General features: G+C 36.2%; 1 protein-coding gene across 1 annotated transcript; it reads left to right on the top strand.

The window, feature by feature from the left end:
• The first annotated feature begins 384 nt into the window (after positions 1-384).
• Positions 385-17645, top strand: Nmdar2 (glutamate ionotropic receptor NMDA type subunit 2). The gene is made up of 7 exons (XM_075301129.1): positions 385-1153; positions 1215-1365; positions 6755-7635; positions 7714-7866; positions 12943-13094; positions 13233-13740; positions 17502-17645. The coding sequence occupies exons 1-7, from the start codon at positions 441-443 to the stop codon at positions 17608-17610; spliced, it is 2667 nt and encodes an 888-aa protein (XP_075157244.1). The 5' UTR covers positions 385-440; the 3' UTR covers positions 17611-17645.
• Positions 17646-18038: the final 393 nt, after the last annotated feature.

Here is an 18038-nt window from a genome sequence, read left to right as displayed (position 1 = left end):
TTTTCCATACCGATGCTATTGTTGCTGGCTCATGGAAAGGCATTGATGTGAAGAGTCACATTGGAATGTAATTAGTATAAATGGGCACGTATTAGGTACACCAGGGAAAACTCTATTAATTTTCCCCTACAGAGACCATGTACCAGGGTTCACAGTCGAAAGCCAATAACTGCCACTTCATTTCATTTTAACAAATTAATCTTTGAAACTTGCTTTACTACTTTCTCCTTCCTTGGGAAAAAGACACCAAACATGAATACAATTATTTAACATGAATTTTTTTCTCAACTTTTCTTTTTTCTTTTCCGGTTCCTTGGCTATTGTTTCCGGTTGCTGTTGTCGTTGTCGTTGTTGTGGTAACATTATATTAACCATCCTTAGCTATATTAAGCACATTATGCAAAGAATTTCTACAATTCAATGTTTCGGCCATTCTCTACATGATGAACAATGAACAATTTGGCCATAGTACGGCATCGGCTCAATATTTCCTACAACTGGCCGGCTATTTGGGTATACCGGTGATATCATGGAATGCTGACAACTCAGGCCTGGAGCGGCGTGCCTCGCAGTCAACACTTCAACTTCAGTTAGCTCCAAGTATAGAACATCAAAGTGCCGCTATGCTGAGCATATTAGAACGTTACAAATGGCACCAATTCTCGGTGGTCACCTCGCAGATTGCTGGCCATGATGATTTCGTGCAGGCGGTGCGAGAGCGTGTCGCCGAAATGCAGGATCATTTCAAATTCACCATCCTCAATGCGATCGTTGTAACGCGCACTAGTGACTTGATGGAACTTGTTAATAGCGAGGCAAGAGTTATGCTCCTCTATGCCACGCAAAGTGAAGCAATCACTATTCTTAGAGCTGCTGAAGAGCTGAAGTTAACCGGAGAGAATTATGTGTGGGTAGTGAGTCAATCGGTTATAGAAAAGAAGGATGCTCATGCTCAGTTTCCCGTGGGTATGTTGGGTGTACATTTCGATACGAGTAGTGCGGCTTTGATGAATGAAATTTCGAATGCCATTAAGATTTATGGGTATGGTGTGGAGGCTTATAATTCCGATCCAGCAAATCAGGGAAAGAAATTAAATACTCAGGCTCTATCGTGTGAGGATGAAGGTCGTGGCCGTTGGGATAATGGAGAATTGTAAGTAAATTTCCTGATACCAAATTTGCTTAATATTTACAAATTTCGTTTTCTTTTTTAGATTTTTCAAATATCTTCGAAATGTCTCCATCGAAGGTGATCTTAATAAACCCAACATTGAGTTTACAGCCGATGGCGATTTAAAATCAGCTGAATTAAAAATTATGAATCTACGTCCAAGTGCAAATAACAAAAATTTAGTATGGGAAGAGGTAAGTGTGTGTGTGAACTACAAACTGTAACTCGAAAAACATGTTATGAGAGGAGATGATTTACAGCGGGGGTGAAAAATGGTTCAATTTGGGAAAAATAAAATAAAAATAAAAATAATTTCCATAAAAAATTAACATTTAAGACCCAAAGTAAATCATCTCATCACGCCAGATCCACACTAAAGACTATGGAAATTCGACTTAGCCAGCCAGATGAAACACGTATAGTCACGCTTGTGGAGATTGGTATCTGACATTTTTATACCCTCCATCATAGGATGGGGGTATATTAACTTTGTCATTCCGTTTGTAACACATCGAAATATTGCTCTAAGACCCCATAAAGTATATATATTCTGGGTCGTGGTGAAATTCTGAGTCGATCTAAGCATGTCCGTCCGTCCGTCCGTCTGTTGAAATCACGCTAACTTCCGAACGAAACAAGCTATCGACTTGAAATTTGGCACAAGTAGTTGTTATCGATGTAGGTCGGATGGTATTGAAAATGGGCCATATCGGTCCACTTTTACGTATAGCCCCCATATAAAGGGACCCTCAGATTTGGCTTGTGGAGCCTCTAACAGAAGCATATTTCGTCCGATCCGGCTGAAATTTGGTACATGGTGTTGGTATATGGTCTCCAAAAACCATGCAAAAATTGGTCCACATCGGTCCATAATTATATATAGCCCCCATATAAACCGATCCCCAGATTTGGGTTGCGGAGCCTCAAAGAGAAGCAAATTTCATCCGATCCGCCTGAAATTTGGTACATGGTGTTGGTATATGGTCTCGAACAACCATGCAAAAATTGGTCCATATCGGTCCCTAATTATATATAGCCCCCATATAAACCGATCCCCAGATTTGGCTTGTGGAGCCTCTAAGAGAAGCATATTTCATCCGATCCGGCTGAAATTTGGTACATGGTGTTGGTATATGGTCTCTAACAATCATGCAAAAATTGGTCCACGTCGGTCCATAATTATATATAGCCCCCATAAAACCGATCCCCAGATTTGGGTTGCGGAGCCTCAAAGAGAAGCAAATTTCATCCGATCCGCCTGAAATTTGGTACATGGTGTTGGTATATGGTCTCGAACAACCATGCAAAAATTGGTCCATATCGGTCCCTAATTATATATAGCCCCCATATAAACCGATCCCCAGATTTGGCTTGTGGAGCCTCTAAGAGAAGCATATTTCATCCGATCCGGCTGAAATTTGGTACATGGTGTTGGTATATGGTCTCTAACAATCATGCAAAAATTGGTCCACATCGGTCCATAATTATATATAGCGCCCATATAAACCGATCCCCAGATTTGGGTTGCGGAGCCTCAAAGAGAAGCAAATTTCATCCGATCCGGCTGAAATTTGGTACATGATGTTTGTATATGGTCTCTAACAACCATGCAAAAATTGGTCCACATCGGTCCATAATTATATATAGACCCCATATAAACCGATCTCCAGATTTGGCTTGCGAAGCCTCAAAGAGAAGCAAATTGCATCCGATCCGGCTGAAATTTGGTACATGGTGTTGGTATATGGTCTCTAACAATCATGCAAAAATTGGTCCACATCGGTCCATAATTATATATAGCGCCCATATAAACCGATCCCCAGATTTGGGTTGCGGAGCCTCAAAGAGAAGCAAATTTCATCCGATCCGGCTGAAATTTGGTACATGATGTTTGTATATGGTCTCTAACAACCATGCAAAAATTGGTCCACATCGGTCCATAATTATATATAGACCCCATATAAACCGATCTCCAGATTTGGCTTGCGAAGCCTCAAAGAGAAGCAAATTGCATCCGATCCGGCTGAAATTTGGTACATGATGTTGGTATATGGTCTCTAACAACCATGCAAAAATTGGTCCACATCGGTCCATAATTATATATAGCGCCCATATAAACCGATCCCCAGATTTGGGTTGCGGAGCCTCAAAGAGAAGCAAATTTCATCCGAGCCGCCTGAAATTTGGTACATGGTATTGTTATATGGTCTCTAATAACCATGCAAAAATTGGTCCACATCGTGCACAAAGTACAGCTCGCAATTTAAGTCCGATCGTCCTCAAATTTGGCATAGGGCCGTTTCTTGGGACAGAGACAATCGCTATTGGTTTTGGAAAAAATCGGTTCAGATTTAGATATAGCTGCTATATTTATCCCCGATTTGGTCATAGTTAGCGTGTTTATCAATCGATTTTCTTGAAATACCGTACATCCAAATATTTTATGAATCTCGAAAATCTTGCAAAATATCAGCCAAATCGGTTCAGATTTAGATATAGTTCCCATATATATCTTTCGTCCGATTTAGACTCATATGACCACAGGGGCCAAAGTTTACTACCGATCTTCGTGAAATTTTGCACAGAAGGTAGAATTGACATTCTACCAATGTTTGGTAAATTTGATTGAAATCGGTTCAAATTTAGATATAGCTCCCATATATATCATTCGTCCGATTTGAATTTATATGGCCACAAAAGCCAGAGTTTTGCCGTGATTTGCTTCAAATTTTGCACAAGGGGTACGTTTAATAGTATTGTTAAGTGTGTCAATTTTTTTTTTTTTAATCGGTTCAGATTTAGATATAGCTCACATATATATCTTTCGCCCGATTTGGACTTATATGGTCTCAAAAGCCAGAGTTTTGCCCTGACTTACTTCAAATTTTGCACAAGCGGTACTTTTAACGATACTATTGTATGTGTCCAAAATGGTCAAAATCGGTTCAAATTTAGATATAGCCCCCATATATATCTTTCGTCCGATTTGAACTTATATGGCCACAAAATCCAGGGTTTTACCGTGATTTGCTTCAAACCAGGGGGGACAAAGTTATACTTCCATTTACGTGAAATGTCGCATAGATAGCAGAATTATTATTCTAACTATACATGTCAAATTTATTCAAAATCGGTTCAGATTATATATAGCTCCCATATATACGTACACCAGAGTTGGGGAAATATGGTAGACTGTTACACATTTTAGACCTCCAATTAACTGGATAGCGTTAGCCGATTTAAATTTTAATTCTAGAGATTTTGTAGAAGTAAAAAATTGTCTCCTTTTAATAGCTTCCAGCAAATGTGAAGTAGTTGAGATGGTAACACAAATTTTGGTCTACATAGGGGTGAAGGGTATAATATAGTCGGCCCCGCCCGACTTTAGACTTTACTTACTTGTTTTTAAATTCAATTAAAATTGTAATTGGAAATATTTTGGTGACAATTTTTTTCTGTGAATGTTCGCAAAATGAAAATGGGAATTTGGTCAACATGTATTTTTGGACGAAAATCTATTTCTAAATACTCAAGTAATAAAATTGGGTAATAGATGAATAACACTTAAGGTAAACCATGTTCATCATTTATGGGATATATTGTCCAAATCAGTATTGAACACTGATTAGGGAGCAACATTTAGATCCGTGTCCTCGCGAAAAAATTTCTCAATTGTAAAAAAATGTCTTAAACTAGCTGAGTAAAATTATAAATTAGTGCTTGGGCCCCCAACATAAAATCGTATGTCCGTTTCTTTTAAATATTTTTTAATGATGTTGAAATAAAGAGAATATCATTATTGCAAGCTTGATTTATTATACTGAAAGGATTTCGAAAAAATCCCCAAATTTATGGAAACTCCCAAGTACCCAACTCAAAATTATCGTCCCCATCCACAAAAAATCGCCAATTTGGGGTCATCCCCAAATACTGCAATACTGATTGTTTTCAGCATGTACAATGGTCTTACTTAATGTACCTAACGCCACCATTTACTGGACTTTTACTAAAATCCCTCAGAGAGTCAATTTCATAGTGCTGGCCACCCTACCTCAACACTGTTATTTATGTCGACCGTAGATCTTAACACATCAAAATAACCAAATATATATTCTCTATCAAGGAGAAATTCTACTTCGATATAATCATGTCCATCCATCCGTTCGTCCATATATCCGTCTTTCAGTTGTAATCACGCTACAGCCTTCAATAATGACACAATCGTGTGCTAACATTTTGCACAGATCATTTTTTATCAAATCATTTTGCACAGATCATTTTATGGACCGATATGGACCAATTCTTGTGTGTTTGTTAGAGACCACATGGACCAATCGATATGGACCAATTTTTGCATGGGTATTAGAGAACATATACCAACACCACGTATCAAATTTCAGCCGGATCCGATGAAATTTTCGTTTCTTAGAGGCCTCGCAAGCCAAATCGGGGGATCGGTTTATATGGGGGCTATATATAATTATGGACCGATGTGGACCAATTTTTGCATGGTCATTAGAGAACATATACCAATACCATGTACCAAATTTCAGCCGGATCGGATGAAATTTGCTTCTCTTAGAGGCTCTGCAAGCCAAATCGGGGGATCGGCTTATATGGGGGCTATATATAATTATGGACCGATGTGGACCAATTTTTGCATGGTTATTAGAGACCATATCCTAACACCATGTACCAAATTTCAGCCGGATCGGATGAAATTTGGTTCTCTTAGAGGCTGCGCAAGCCAAATCGGGGGATCGGTTTATATGGGGGCTATATGTAATTATGGACCGATATGGATCAATTTTTTGCGTGGTTGTTAGAGACCATATACTAACACCATGTACCAAATTTCAGCCGGATCGGATGAAATTTGCTTCTCTTAGAGCAATCGCAAGCCAAATTTGGGGGGCCGTTTATATGGGGGCTATACGTAAAAGTGGACCGATATGGCCCATTTGCAATACAATCCGACCTACATTAATAACAACTACTTGTGCCAAGTTTCAAGTCGATAGCTTGTTTCGTTCGGAAGTTAGCGTGATTTCAACAGACGGACGGACAGACGGACATGCTCAGATCGACTCAGAATTTCACCACGACCCAGAATATATATACTTTATGGGGTCTTAGAGCAATATTTCGATGTATTACAAACGGAATGACAAAACTTAAAATTTAAATGGTCACGAAAAAATGTACATGGTCTTTTTGACCATGTAATGGTTCTAGACATATATATACGTAACCAATAAAAAAATGTTTTCCCTGCAAAAAGTCAAAAAATTGAATGGTCATATACATTATTTTCCCGACCATGTAATGCCAGCATACATTTTTCTCGGCTAGAATTTTTTTTTCACAAAGGCAGTATACATGCTCTAAATAAGCATTAAATGGATGCGGCAAGTAAGTCCAAAAATATTTTTTCTGTGCGTGGAGGATACCTTTAAGTTACGTCTTGTAAACGCAACCAATATCCTGTCAAGTCTTATGTATAACAGACTTCCATGTACAATAGAAATAAAAAACTAATACATAATTATTACATCCTTTTCTTTTATTTCTTTTTTTTTTCAGATTGGCGTTTGGAAATCATGGGAAGGGCAAAAACTAGACATACGCGATATCGCCTGGCCGGGTAATTCACATGCTCCACCACAGGGTGTACCCGAAAAATTCCATTTAAAAATCACATTTCTCGAAGAAGCACCCTATATCAATCTATCACCTGCTGACCCAGTTAGTGGCAAATGTCTCATGGATCGTGGCGTTCTATGTCGTGTGGCAGCTGACCACGAAATGGCTGACATCGATGTGGGGCAGGCACACCGCAACGAATCTTTCTATCAATGCTGTAGCGGCTTCTGCATCGATCTTCTCGAGAAGTTTGCCGAGGAACTGGGTTTTACATATGAACTTGTACGGGTTGAAGATGGTAAGTGGGGTACACTTGAGAATGGTAAATGGAACGGTGTCATTGCCGATTTAGTTAATCGGAAGACCGATATGGTCCTCACATCGCTCATGATCAATACGGAACGTGAGGCGGTTGTGGACTTCAGTGAGCCCTTTATGGAGACTGGAATTGCTATAGTGGTGGCTAAACGTACGGGTATAATATCGCCAACAGCTTTTTTAGAACCTTTTGATACGGCCTCATGGATGTTGGTTGGCATTGTTGCCATACAAGCGGCCACATTCATGATCTTTCTGTTCGAATGGCTCTCACCAAGTGGCTATGATATGAAATTGTATCTGCAAAATACCAACGTTACACCCTATAGGTTCTCGCTATTCCGCACATATTGGTTGGTCTGGGCCGTTCTCTTCCAAGCAGCCGTTCATGTCGACTCACCGCGTGGTTTCACCTCAAGATTTATGACAAATGTTTGGGCTCTCTTTGCTGTCGTATTTTTGGCCATCTACACTGCCAACTTGGCTGCCTTCATGATAACGAGGTAAGTGTTAAAAAAAAAACAAACTTAAAGAAGAAACTTTCAATTTTATGGTGTTTTCTTTCTAATTTTATTTTACAGAGAAGAGTTTCATGAGTTTACCGGTTTAAATGATAGCCGCTTAGTTTATCCTTATTCAAATAAACCATCTTTCAAATATGGCACAATCCCCTACAGTCACACAGATTCCACAATAAATAAATACTACAAGGCAATGCATTATTACATGAGACAGTAAGTATACGATTTTATTGTTATTTTTATACCCATCACCATAGGTTAGTTTGTCATTCCTTTATAAATGGTCTTGATCGGGGTAAAATTCTAATTAAATTTAGTGTGGTTTGTCTTTCTGTTATGAGTGATTACAACAGCCATCTAGGTTAGGATAGATGGTAGCCCCATATTTCAGGCCAACTTAGACTATTCATTCCATTGGTTTACCACAGTGGTGAAATTCTCTCTTATCACTGAGAGCTGCCCGATTCTATGTTGGGCTGAATGGAAAAGGACCTCTTAACCAACCACTTATCAGGTTGGCCCATAAGTCCCCGGTCTAACAAAGAAAAACACATTTTTTTTTGGCAAAATTCGTTTTTATTATTCAACATAGTTCCTTTCAAGAGCGATACAACGATTATAACGACCTTCCAATTTTTATACCCACCACCATAAAATGTTGACGGGGGTATAATAAATTTGTCATTCCGTTTGTAACACATCGAAATATCGATTTCCGACTATATAAAGTATATATATTCTTGATCAGGGAGAAATTCTAAGACGATATAAGCATGTCCGTCTGTCCGTCTGTCTGTCTGTCTGTCTGTCTGTCTGTCTGTTGTAATCACGCTGCAGCCTTCAATAATGGCGCTATCTTCCCGAAATTTGGCACAGATTCGTTTTTAGTTTGCAGGCAGGGCAAGTTCGAAGATGGGCTATATCGGTCCAAGTTTTGATATAGTCCCCATATAAACCGACCTCCCGATTTTGGGTCTTGGGCCTATAAAAACCGTAGTTATTATCAGATTTGCCTGAAATTGGAAATCTAGTGGTATTTTGGGACCATAAAGAGGTGTGTCGAAAACGGTCCCTATCGGTCCATGTTTTGGTGTAGCCCCCATATAGACCGATCTCCCGATTTTGCTTCTTAGGCGTCTAGAAACAGTATTTTCTATCCGATTTGTCTGAAATTGAAAATCTAGAGGTATTTTAGGACCATAAGGAGGTGTATCGAAAATGGTTCGTATCGGTCCATGTTTTGATATAGCCACCATATAGACCGATCTCCCGATTTTGCTTCTAATGCGTCTAGAAGCTATATTTACCATCCGATTTGCCTGAAATTGGAAAGCTAAAGGTATTTGGGGACTATAAAGAGGTGTGTCGAACATGGTTCGTATCGGTCCATGTTTTGGTATAGCCCCCATATAAACCGATCTCCCGATTTTGCTTCTTAGGCGTCTAGAAACAGTATTTTCTATCCGATTTGTATGAAATTGAAAATCTAGAGGTATTTTGGGACTATAAAGAGGTGTGTCGAAAATGGTCAGTATCGGTCCATGTTTTGATATAGCCCCCATATAAACCAACCTCCCGATTTGGAGTCTTGGACCTATAAAAACCGTAGTTGTTATCCAATTTGCCTGAAATTGGAAATATAGAGGTATTTGAGGACCATAAAAAGGTGTGCCGAAAATGGTGTCATCGGTCCATGTTTTGGTATAGCCCCCATATAGACCCGATTTTGCTTCTTGTGCTTCTAGAAACTATATTTTCTATCAGATTTTCCTGAAATTGAAAATCTGGAGTTCTTTTGGGACCATAAAAAGTTGTGCGAAAATAGTACCCATCGGTCCAGGTTTTGGTATAGCCCCCATATAGACCGATCTCCTGATTTTGCTTCTTGGGCTTCTAGAAACTATATTTTCCATCCGATTTACCTAAAAGTCTTGGGCTTCTATAAACTGTATTTATTACCCGATTTGCCTGAAATTCGAAATCTAGAGGTATTTTTGGACCATCGGTCCAGTTTTTGGTATAACCCCCATATAGACTGATCTCTCGATTTTTATTTCTTGGGCGTCTAGAGACTATATTTTCTAGCCGATTTGTTTGAAATTGAAAATCTGAAGGTATTTTAAGATCACAAATATGTGAGTAGGAAATGGTGCCTATCGGTCCATGTTTTGGTATAGCCCCAATATAGACCGATCTCCCGGCTTTATTTCTTTGGCTTCTAGAATCCGTAGTTTTTATCCGATTTGCTGGAAATTAGAAATCTTTAACGAAATTTTAGACAAACGAAATTTCTTTTTCTTATAAAGTAATTTCGTTTCTTCAACGATTGTCTCTAAAATTTGTATCAAAAGAAAACTTTGTCTAAAATTACGTTTCTCAAAAAAGAAAACACTTCCTTTCAGGGTATGGCAGGCGCACTGATCATGAAAATTGCTTGAAACTGAAAATAAAATTTCCAGATTTTACTCATCGTATTTGTTAAAATAATGGCGGAAAAAACCTACAGATTTAAGATTTCAAATCAAGGCGTAATTTCATCATATACACGATATGTTTATAATTACTCTAAAACTCAAACAAAATTGGTTCTCATAAATCCAGAATCTGATCTGGTCTTCATAGGTAGAATCTTTAAAGTTTGTCTTCGGGAACTGACTTACTTGGGAGAAGATTTGTCATCAAACCCCCTACAATTATATATATTATCAAGTAACGCACTACGACGAAGAGTTTTCAAAATAAACTATTATATTTGATTCATGGTGGTGGGTATTTAAGATTCGGCCCGGCCGAATTTACTGCTGTATATACTTGTTTGATACCACTTTGGTAGTACTCTTTCGGTTTTGCCTCAGGCCTCAGTTTCGGCGATCACCTCTTCATTGCAGCCAATTTTTTTCCCTGCGAGCATCCTTTTGAGGTCTGAGAACAAGAAAAAGTCGCTGGGGGCCAGATCTGGAGAATACGGTGGGTGGGGAAGCAATTAGAAGCCCAATTCATGAAGTTTTGCTCGTTCTCAATGACTTTTGGCACGGTGCGTTGTCTTGGAGGAACAACACTTTTTTCTTCTTCATATGGGGCCGTTTTGCCGCGATTTCGATCTTCAAACGCTCCAATAACGCCATATAATAGTCACTGTTGATGGTTTTTCCCTTCTCAAGATAATCGATAAAAATTATTCCATGCGCATCCCAAGAGACAGAGGCCATTACTTTGCCAGCGGAGTTTTGGGTCTTTCCACGCTTCGGAGACGGTTCACCGGTCGCTGTCCACTCAGCCGACTGTCGATTGGACTCAGGAGTGTAGTGATGGAGCCATGTTTCATCCATTGTCACATATCGATGGAAAAACTCAGGTGTATTACGAGTTAACAGCTGCAAACACCGCTCAGAATCATCAACACGTTGTTGTTTTTGGTCAAATGTGAGCTCGCGCGGCACCCATTTTGCACAGAGCTCCAAATATTGATGAATGATATCAACACGTTCCTTTGATATCTTTAAGGCCTCTGCTATCTCGACCAATTTCATTTTACGGTCATTCAAAATCATTTTGTGGATTTTTTTGATGTTTTCGTCGGTAACCACCTCTTTCAGGCGTCCACTGCGTTCACCGTCCTCCGTGTTCATTTTACCACGCTTGAATTTTGCATACCAATCAATTATTGTTGATTTCCCTGGGGCAGAGTCCGGAAACTCATTATCAAGTCAAGTTTTTGCTTCCACTGTATTTTTCCCCTTCAGAAAACAGTATTTTATGAAAACATGAAATTCCTTTTTTTTCCATTTTTTCACAATGGCAAAAGTTGCTTCACAAAAGACGCTCTATCTCACAAACTAATTGACTTACAGACGTCAAATTTTGACACGAATCATTTGAAGGCTGGTACTATATAAAAATAATATGCATTTAATACTAGCGACGCCATATAGGGGACTTATCAGCCAACTCCTAGATTCCTAGAAATTGTAGTTTTTATCTGATTTGCCACAAATTGAAAATATACTGGCATTTTAGACCCATAACAAAGTGTATATGATTTAGTTTTATCGATCCATTTGGTAAGGCCTCCATGTAGACCGATTTCACTTATTGAGGGTATAGAAGGCGCACTGATCATGAAAATTACAAAATTTCCAGATTTTACTTCTCGTAGTCATTTAAATAATTGGGATGGAAATTCACAGATTTTGGATTTCAAGTCAAGGCGTTATTTCATCATTATCTTGCACACTTACAAGAGATGTTTATGATTCCTCTAAAACTCAAACAAAAAATGCTTCTTATAAATTCAGAACCTTCACAGGAAAAATCTTTACATTTATCTGTGGGAAGCGTACTGGTTGAACTGATCTGCTTGGGAAAATATCTGTCATCAAACCCCCTGAAATTTTCAAAGGAAACTATTATATTTGATTCATGGTGGTGGGTATTTAAGATTCGGCCCGGCCGAAATTACTACTGTATATACTTGTTTTTGTTTCAAAATCTATTTGTATTATTCGAGACATTTTTATGGCAAAAAACCCATAGTTTCCGAAAAAGTTACATGGCTAAATATGGCCCGAGAAAAAGGTTTGATGTGATCATATTCATTCTCTGGATATAAACGAACAAAAAACCATGATTGAAAAAAAACTAGTTCAGCACCTCACCACTCTCCAAAAATCCGAGTCTAGCAATCGTTAAGCCAAATCTATCCAGAAGGAAGGGTTATTTAAAGATCAAGTACTTTTATAATTTCTACATCGATTTTCATGATTCGATAAAAACTTAAATTGCATGTAATCACACATTGAACATGTACATATACGAAATTGTATAAACTATCCAATATTCAAATTGTATGCGAGATACTTATTGGCAATTGAAAGTTAATTTAATTTTAAATTGAATTGAAAGCTGAGCCAGAAAGTTCATTACACATAACAATAGAAAATGCAATTGAATACTATGAAAAACTGCTTTCTCCCCATTTTGGGCTAAGGAGCAAGTAACTATGACTATTTTGTTGAGCAATCCATTCTATAACCCCACTTAAGCAGCTAACAACATAGCCCTTCCCCTCTCTATGATTCTCCTTTAGATACCATGCATTGAATTTGTCTATTGTCCCAGCAAACAATAGGAGAACACATTAACATCTCACTGTTGTATATTCACCATTGTTGGTGGATATTGTCATCAATTTCGAGCACTTGTTTATCTTCCATTCAATTCTTTCGTTTCTCATTTTCATCTTCGTTCATTTCGGTTTTTTTTTTTTCTTTTCTTTTCTTTTTCATTTAGATATAACAAATCAAGCGTTGCTGATGGAGTGGCTGCTGTCCTAAATGGAAACTTGGATGCTTTTATTTATGATGGTACTGTTTTGGATTATCTGGTGGCCCAAGATGAAGATTGTCGTCTGATGACTGTTGGCAGTTGGTATGCTATGACAGGTAAGCTAACCCAAAATGAATGTAGTTGTAGATATATAGGAAAATAATAAATGGATTTCCAATTCCATCCCCTCACCCCTGTGGAAAAATAATCTGAAATCCTATTTTCATCTCCCACTCTTCCCTGTTATCCTTAAGGTTATGGCCTGGCTTTTAGTCGCAATTCAAAATACGTCCAAATGTTTAATAAACGTCTGTTGGAATTTCGTGCAAATGGTGATTTGGAGCGTCTACGACGCTATTGGATGACGGGGACATGTCGACCGGGCAAACAGGAGCATAAATCATCGGACCCCTTGGCTTTGGAGCAATTCTTGTCAGCATTCCTGTTGTTAATGGCTGGTATTTTATTGGCTGCCTTGTTGTTATTGTTGGAACATGTGTACTTCAAGTATATTCGCAAGCGTATTGCGAAAAAGGATGGTGGCCATTGTTGTGCTTTGATCTCATTGTCCATGGGTAAATCATTGACATTTCGTGGTGCTGTATACGAGGCAACGGAAATCCTGAAGAAACATCGCTGCAATGATCCCATTTGTGATACCCATCTGTGGAAGGTGAAACATGAATTAGACATGACACGTTTGAGGATACGTCAACTAGAGAAGACAATGGATAAGCATGGAATTAAACCACCGCAATTAAGGTAAAAATTTCCAAAACAGTTGTCAACTCTTTGATGTTTTTGTTTTTTTTTTTTTTATAGAAATTTTAATTTATCTTAATTAGGGCGGACAATTACCCAACAAACAAAATAAATTTGGAAATTCTTCCTAAATAGTTACATTTAATCTACATTTAGAAATGCTCCTCTAGAAATGGACATAATTTTTACTTCACAAGAGGTTCTTTTGAGGTGTTCAATAAAAATCCTTTATTTTACGCAGTTTTTTTAATTGTAACGTGTATAAACCACAGTAAGGACAAATAATATAATTAAAATTTCCAAAAAAAAATATTTTAAATGTGTATCGTTCAATTTCTTCGCTGATGTTAAATTTGACATTGCTTCATTGCTTCTGATCCAATTTTGCACCAATTCTTGATCAAAAAAGAGCATTTTCATTACTTTTTAGGTATGCTTTTTATACCCTGCACCAGGGTATCACAAATTAGTGTTTGCAACACTCACTCATGCCAAAAATAATTCACAAAATTTTAAGAAAATTTTACAAAAACTCTATCAAATTTAAATTTTACTTCTACAAGAAAATATTGCCAAAATTTTATTTCAATAGAAAATTTTGTCAAAAATTTTAATTCTATAGAAAATTTGGTCAAAACTTTATTTCTATAAAAAATTTTGTCAAATTTTATTTCTATAGAAAATTTTATCAAAATTTATTTCTATAGAAAATTTTGTCAAAATTTTATTTCTATAGAAAATTTTGTCAAAATTTTATTTCTTTAGAAAATTATGTCAAAATTTTATTTCTATAGAAAATTTTGTCAAAATTGTATTTCTATAGAAAATTTTGTCAAAATTGTATTTCTATATTTTTATTTCTATAGAAGATTTTATCAAAATTTTATTTCTATAGAAAATTTTGCCAACATTTTATTTCTATAGAAAATTTTATCAAAATTTTATTTCTATAGAAAATTTTATCAAAATTTTATTTCTATAGAGAATTTTTGCCAAAACTTTATTTGTATAAAAAATTTTGCAAAAATTTTATTTCTATAGAAAATTTTGTCAAAATTTTATTTCTATAGAAAATTTTGTCAAAATTTTATTTCTTTAGAAAATTTTGTCAAAATTTTATTTCTATAGAAAATTTTGTCAAAATTTTATTTCTATAGAAAATTTTGTCAAAATTTTATTTCTATAGAAAAATTTGTCAAAATTTTATTTCTATAGAAAATTTTGTCAAAATTTTATTTCTATAGAAAATTTTGTCGAAATTTTATTTCTATAGAAAATTTTGTCAAAATTTTATTTCTATAGAAAATTTTGTCAAAATTTTATTTCTTTAGAAAATTTTGTCAAAATTTTATTTCTATAGAAAATTTTGTCAAAATTGTATTTCTATATTTTTATTTCTATAGAAGATTTTATCAAAATTTTATTTCTATAGAAAATTTTGCCAAAATTTTATTTCTATAGAAAATTTTATCAAAATTTTATTTCTATAGAAAATTTTATCAAAATTTTATTTCTATAGAGAATTTTTGCCAAAACTTTATTTGTATAAAAAATTTTGCAAAAATTTTATTTCTATAGAAAATTTTGTCAAAATTATATTTCTATATTTTTATACCCTTCACCACTACTGTGGTACAGGGTATAATAAGTTTGTGCATTTGTATGTAACGCCAAGAAATAGTGGTCATAGACCCATCTTTTAGTATACCGATCGGCATAGAATTAAATTCTGAGTCGATTTAGCGATGTCTGTCTGTCTGTCTGTCTGTCTGTCTGTCTGTCCGTCTTTCTGTATATGTAATTTTTTGCACAAAGTACAGCTCGCAATTTAAGTCCGATCGTCCTCAAATTTGGCATAAGACCGTTTCTTGGGACAGAGGCAATCGCTATTGGTTTTGGAAAAAATCGGTTCAGAGTTAGATATAGCTGCCATATATATTTATCCCCGATTTGGTCATAGTTAACGTGTTTATCAACCGATTTTCTTGAAATATCGTACATCCAAATATTTTATGCATCTCGAAAATCTTGCAAAATATCAGCCAAATCGGTTCAGATTTAGATATAGCTCCCATATATATCTTTCGTCCGATTTAGATTCATATGACCACAGAGGCCAAAGTTTACTACCGATCTTCGTGAAATTTTGCACAGAGGGTAGAATTGACATTCTACCAATGCTTCGTAAATTTGATTGAAATTGGTTCAAATTTAGATATAGCTCCCATATATAGCTTTCGCCCGATTTGAACTTATATGGCCACAAAAGCCAGAGTTTTGCCGTGATTTGCTTCAAATTTTGCACAAGGGGTACGTTTAATAGTATCGTTAAGTGTGTCAAATTTTGTTAAAATCGGTTCAGATTTAGATATAGCTCACATATATATCTTTCGCCCGATTTGGACTTATATGGTCTCAAAAGCCAGAGTTCAGATTTAGATATAGCTCACATATATATCTTTCGCCCGATTTGGACTTATATGGTCTCAAAAGACAGAGTTTTGCCCTGACTTACATCAAATTTTGCACAAGCGGTACTTTTAACGATACTATTGTATGTGCCAAATATGGTCAAAATCGATTCAGATTGAGATATATCTCCCATATATCTCTTTCGTCCGATTTGAACTTATATGGCCTCAAAATCCAGGGTTTTGCCGTGATTTGCTTCAAATTTCGCACTAGGAGTACGTTTAGTAGTATCGGTAATTGTGCCAAATTTGGTTGAAATCGTTTCAGATTTAGATATGGCTCCCATATATATCTTCCGTCCGATTTGCACTCATATGACCAGGGGGGCCAAAGTTTCGCATAGATAGAAGAATTATTATTCTAACTATACATGTCAAATTTAGTCAAAATTGGTTCAGATTGTATATAGCTCCCATATATACGTACACCAGAGTTTGGGAAATATGGTAGACTGTTTCATATTTTAGACCCATTTTCAATGGGATTTTCCTCCAATTGACTGGATAGTTTCCTCAGAGAATACAAATATGGCCAAAATTCTCACACTTTACACAAAATTCTGTGATGATTTCCCCATATCTTAGCCATATCCTAGACACTGCAATGCCAAAATTTCCACAGAACGTATGAGTTTTAAATAAGGCTCCAAGTCGCCCGACTAGACCAAATAATATATCACAACCCACACTTGACCACATATCTTGGCGAGTCTAACCAATATCCTTGTAAAATCGCCACTGCTGAGTAGCAAAAATTGTAAATATTACTCTAATTGTCCTATATCTCGAATACATATGTATCGCCTGAAAAATCATAAATCTCTTTTGTACAATTGCATTAAAATTTCTCTCGCTTCATATTTCCCATATTTTTTACTAACATTGTGTTTCATCCCAGGGCGTTAGCCGATCTAAATTTTAATTCTAGAGTTTTTGTAGAAGTACAAAAAATTGTTTCCATTAAAAGTATTTGTATCTGGAAATGCAAACTTTTATATAGCTCCCAGCAAATTTTAAGTAGTTGAGATGGTAACACAAATGATTGTCTACATAGTGGTTAAGGGTGTAATATAGTCGGCTCCGCCCGACTTTAGACTTTACTTACTTGTTTTTTTTCTTCTTTCTGAAGAATGCAAACATATTCACTAACTTGTAAACGTGTAGCCTATACAAATTATAAAAGAAATATATAATCACTTTATTAAAATGTATATGATTTTTTGATAAAAAAAAAACTTTAACCAAATTTTATTATGGGTTATTAATAAAATCTCTCTCTATTCTTTATAGACTTGCCTCATCATCAGATTTGCTGAATCATCATCATCTAAAAGAACGGCCACCTCTGATGGGTAATCTTAGTCTGGCGGCCAGTGCTCAAGATCTATACAGGTGGTAAGTTTTACGTTTTTCCAACCCTACCCAAATACACGAACAAAGCACAAGAACACCCTCCAACCCGCAAAAATCCAACAAAATGGAAAAACCCACAAGCATGATTACCATTTCCACACTCCAAATTAGATCCAAGAACAAATCCACAACTCTACTTTGAGCACCCAACCATCCATGCAACCAAATCAAATCACAAAAAATTGTTTGCAATAACAAAAAAAAAACAGTTGAGTTTTTTTTTTTTTTTGTTTTTTTGATGTAGATAGAGATCTTTCTTGGTACAAACATCCAACAAGCCCCAACAATTCCAAACCATTATTACCCTTGACCTCCAGCATTTGTTCGTTTAATTTTCTACTATAGAACTATGTTATGTAATATGAATGCAAAATACCAAAACAAAACAAAGGAAACCAACATAATTCTAATATG

Source organism: Haematobia irritans, chromosome 3 (assembly GCF_050003625.1).
Source record: "Haematobia irritans isolate KBUSLIRL chromosome 3, ASM5000362v1, whole genome shotgun sequence".
Classification (NCBI taxonomy): Eukaryota; Metazoa; Arthropoda; class Insecta; order Diptera; family Muscidae; genus Haematobia; species Haematobia irritans.
This window is presented reverse-complemented; position numbering and strand designations above follow the sequence as displayed.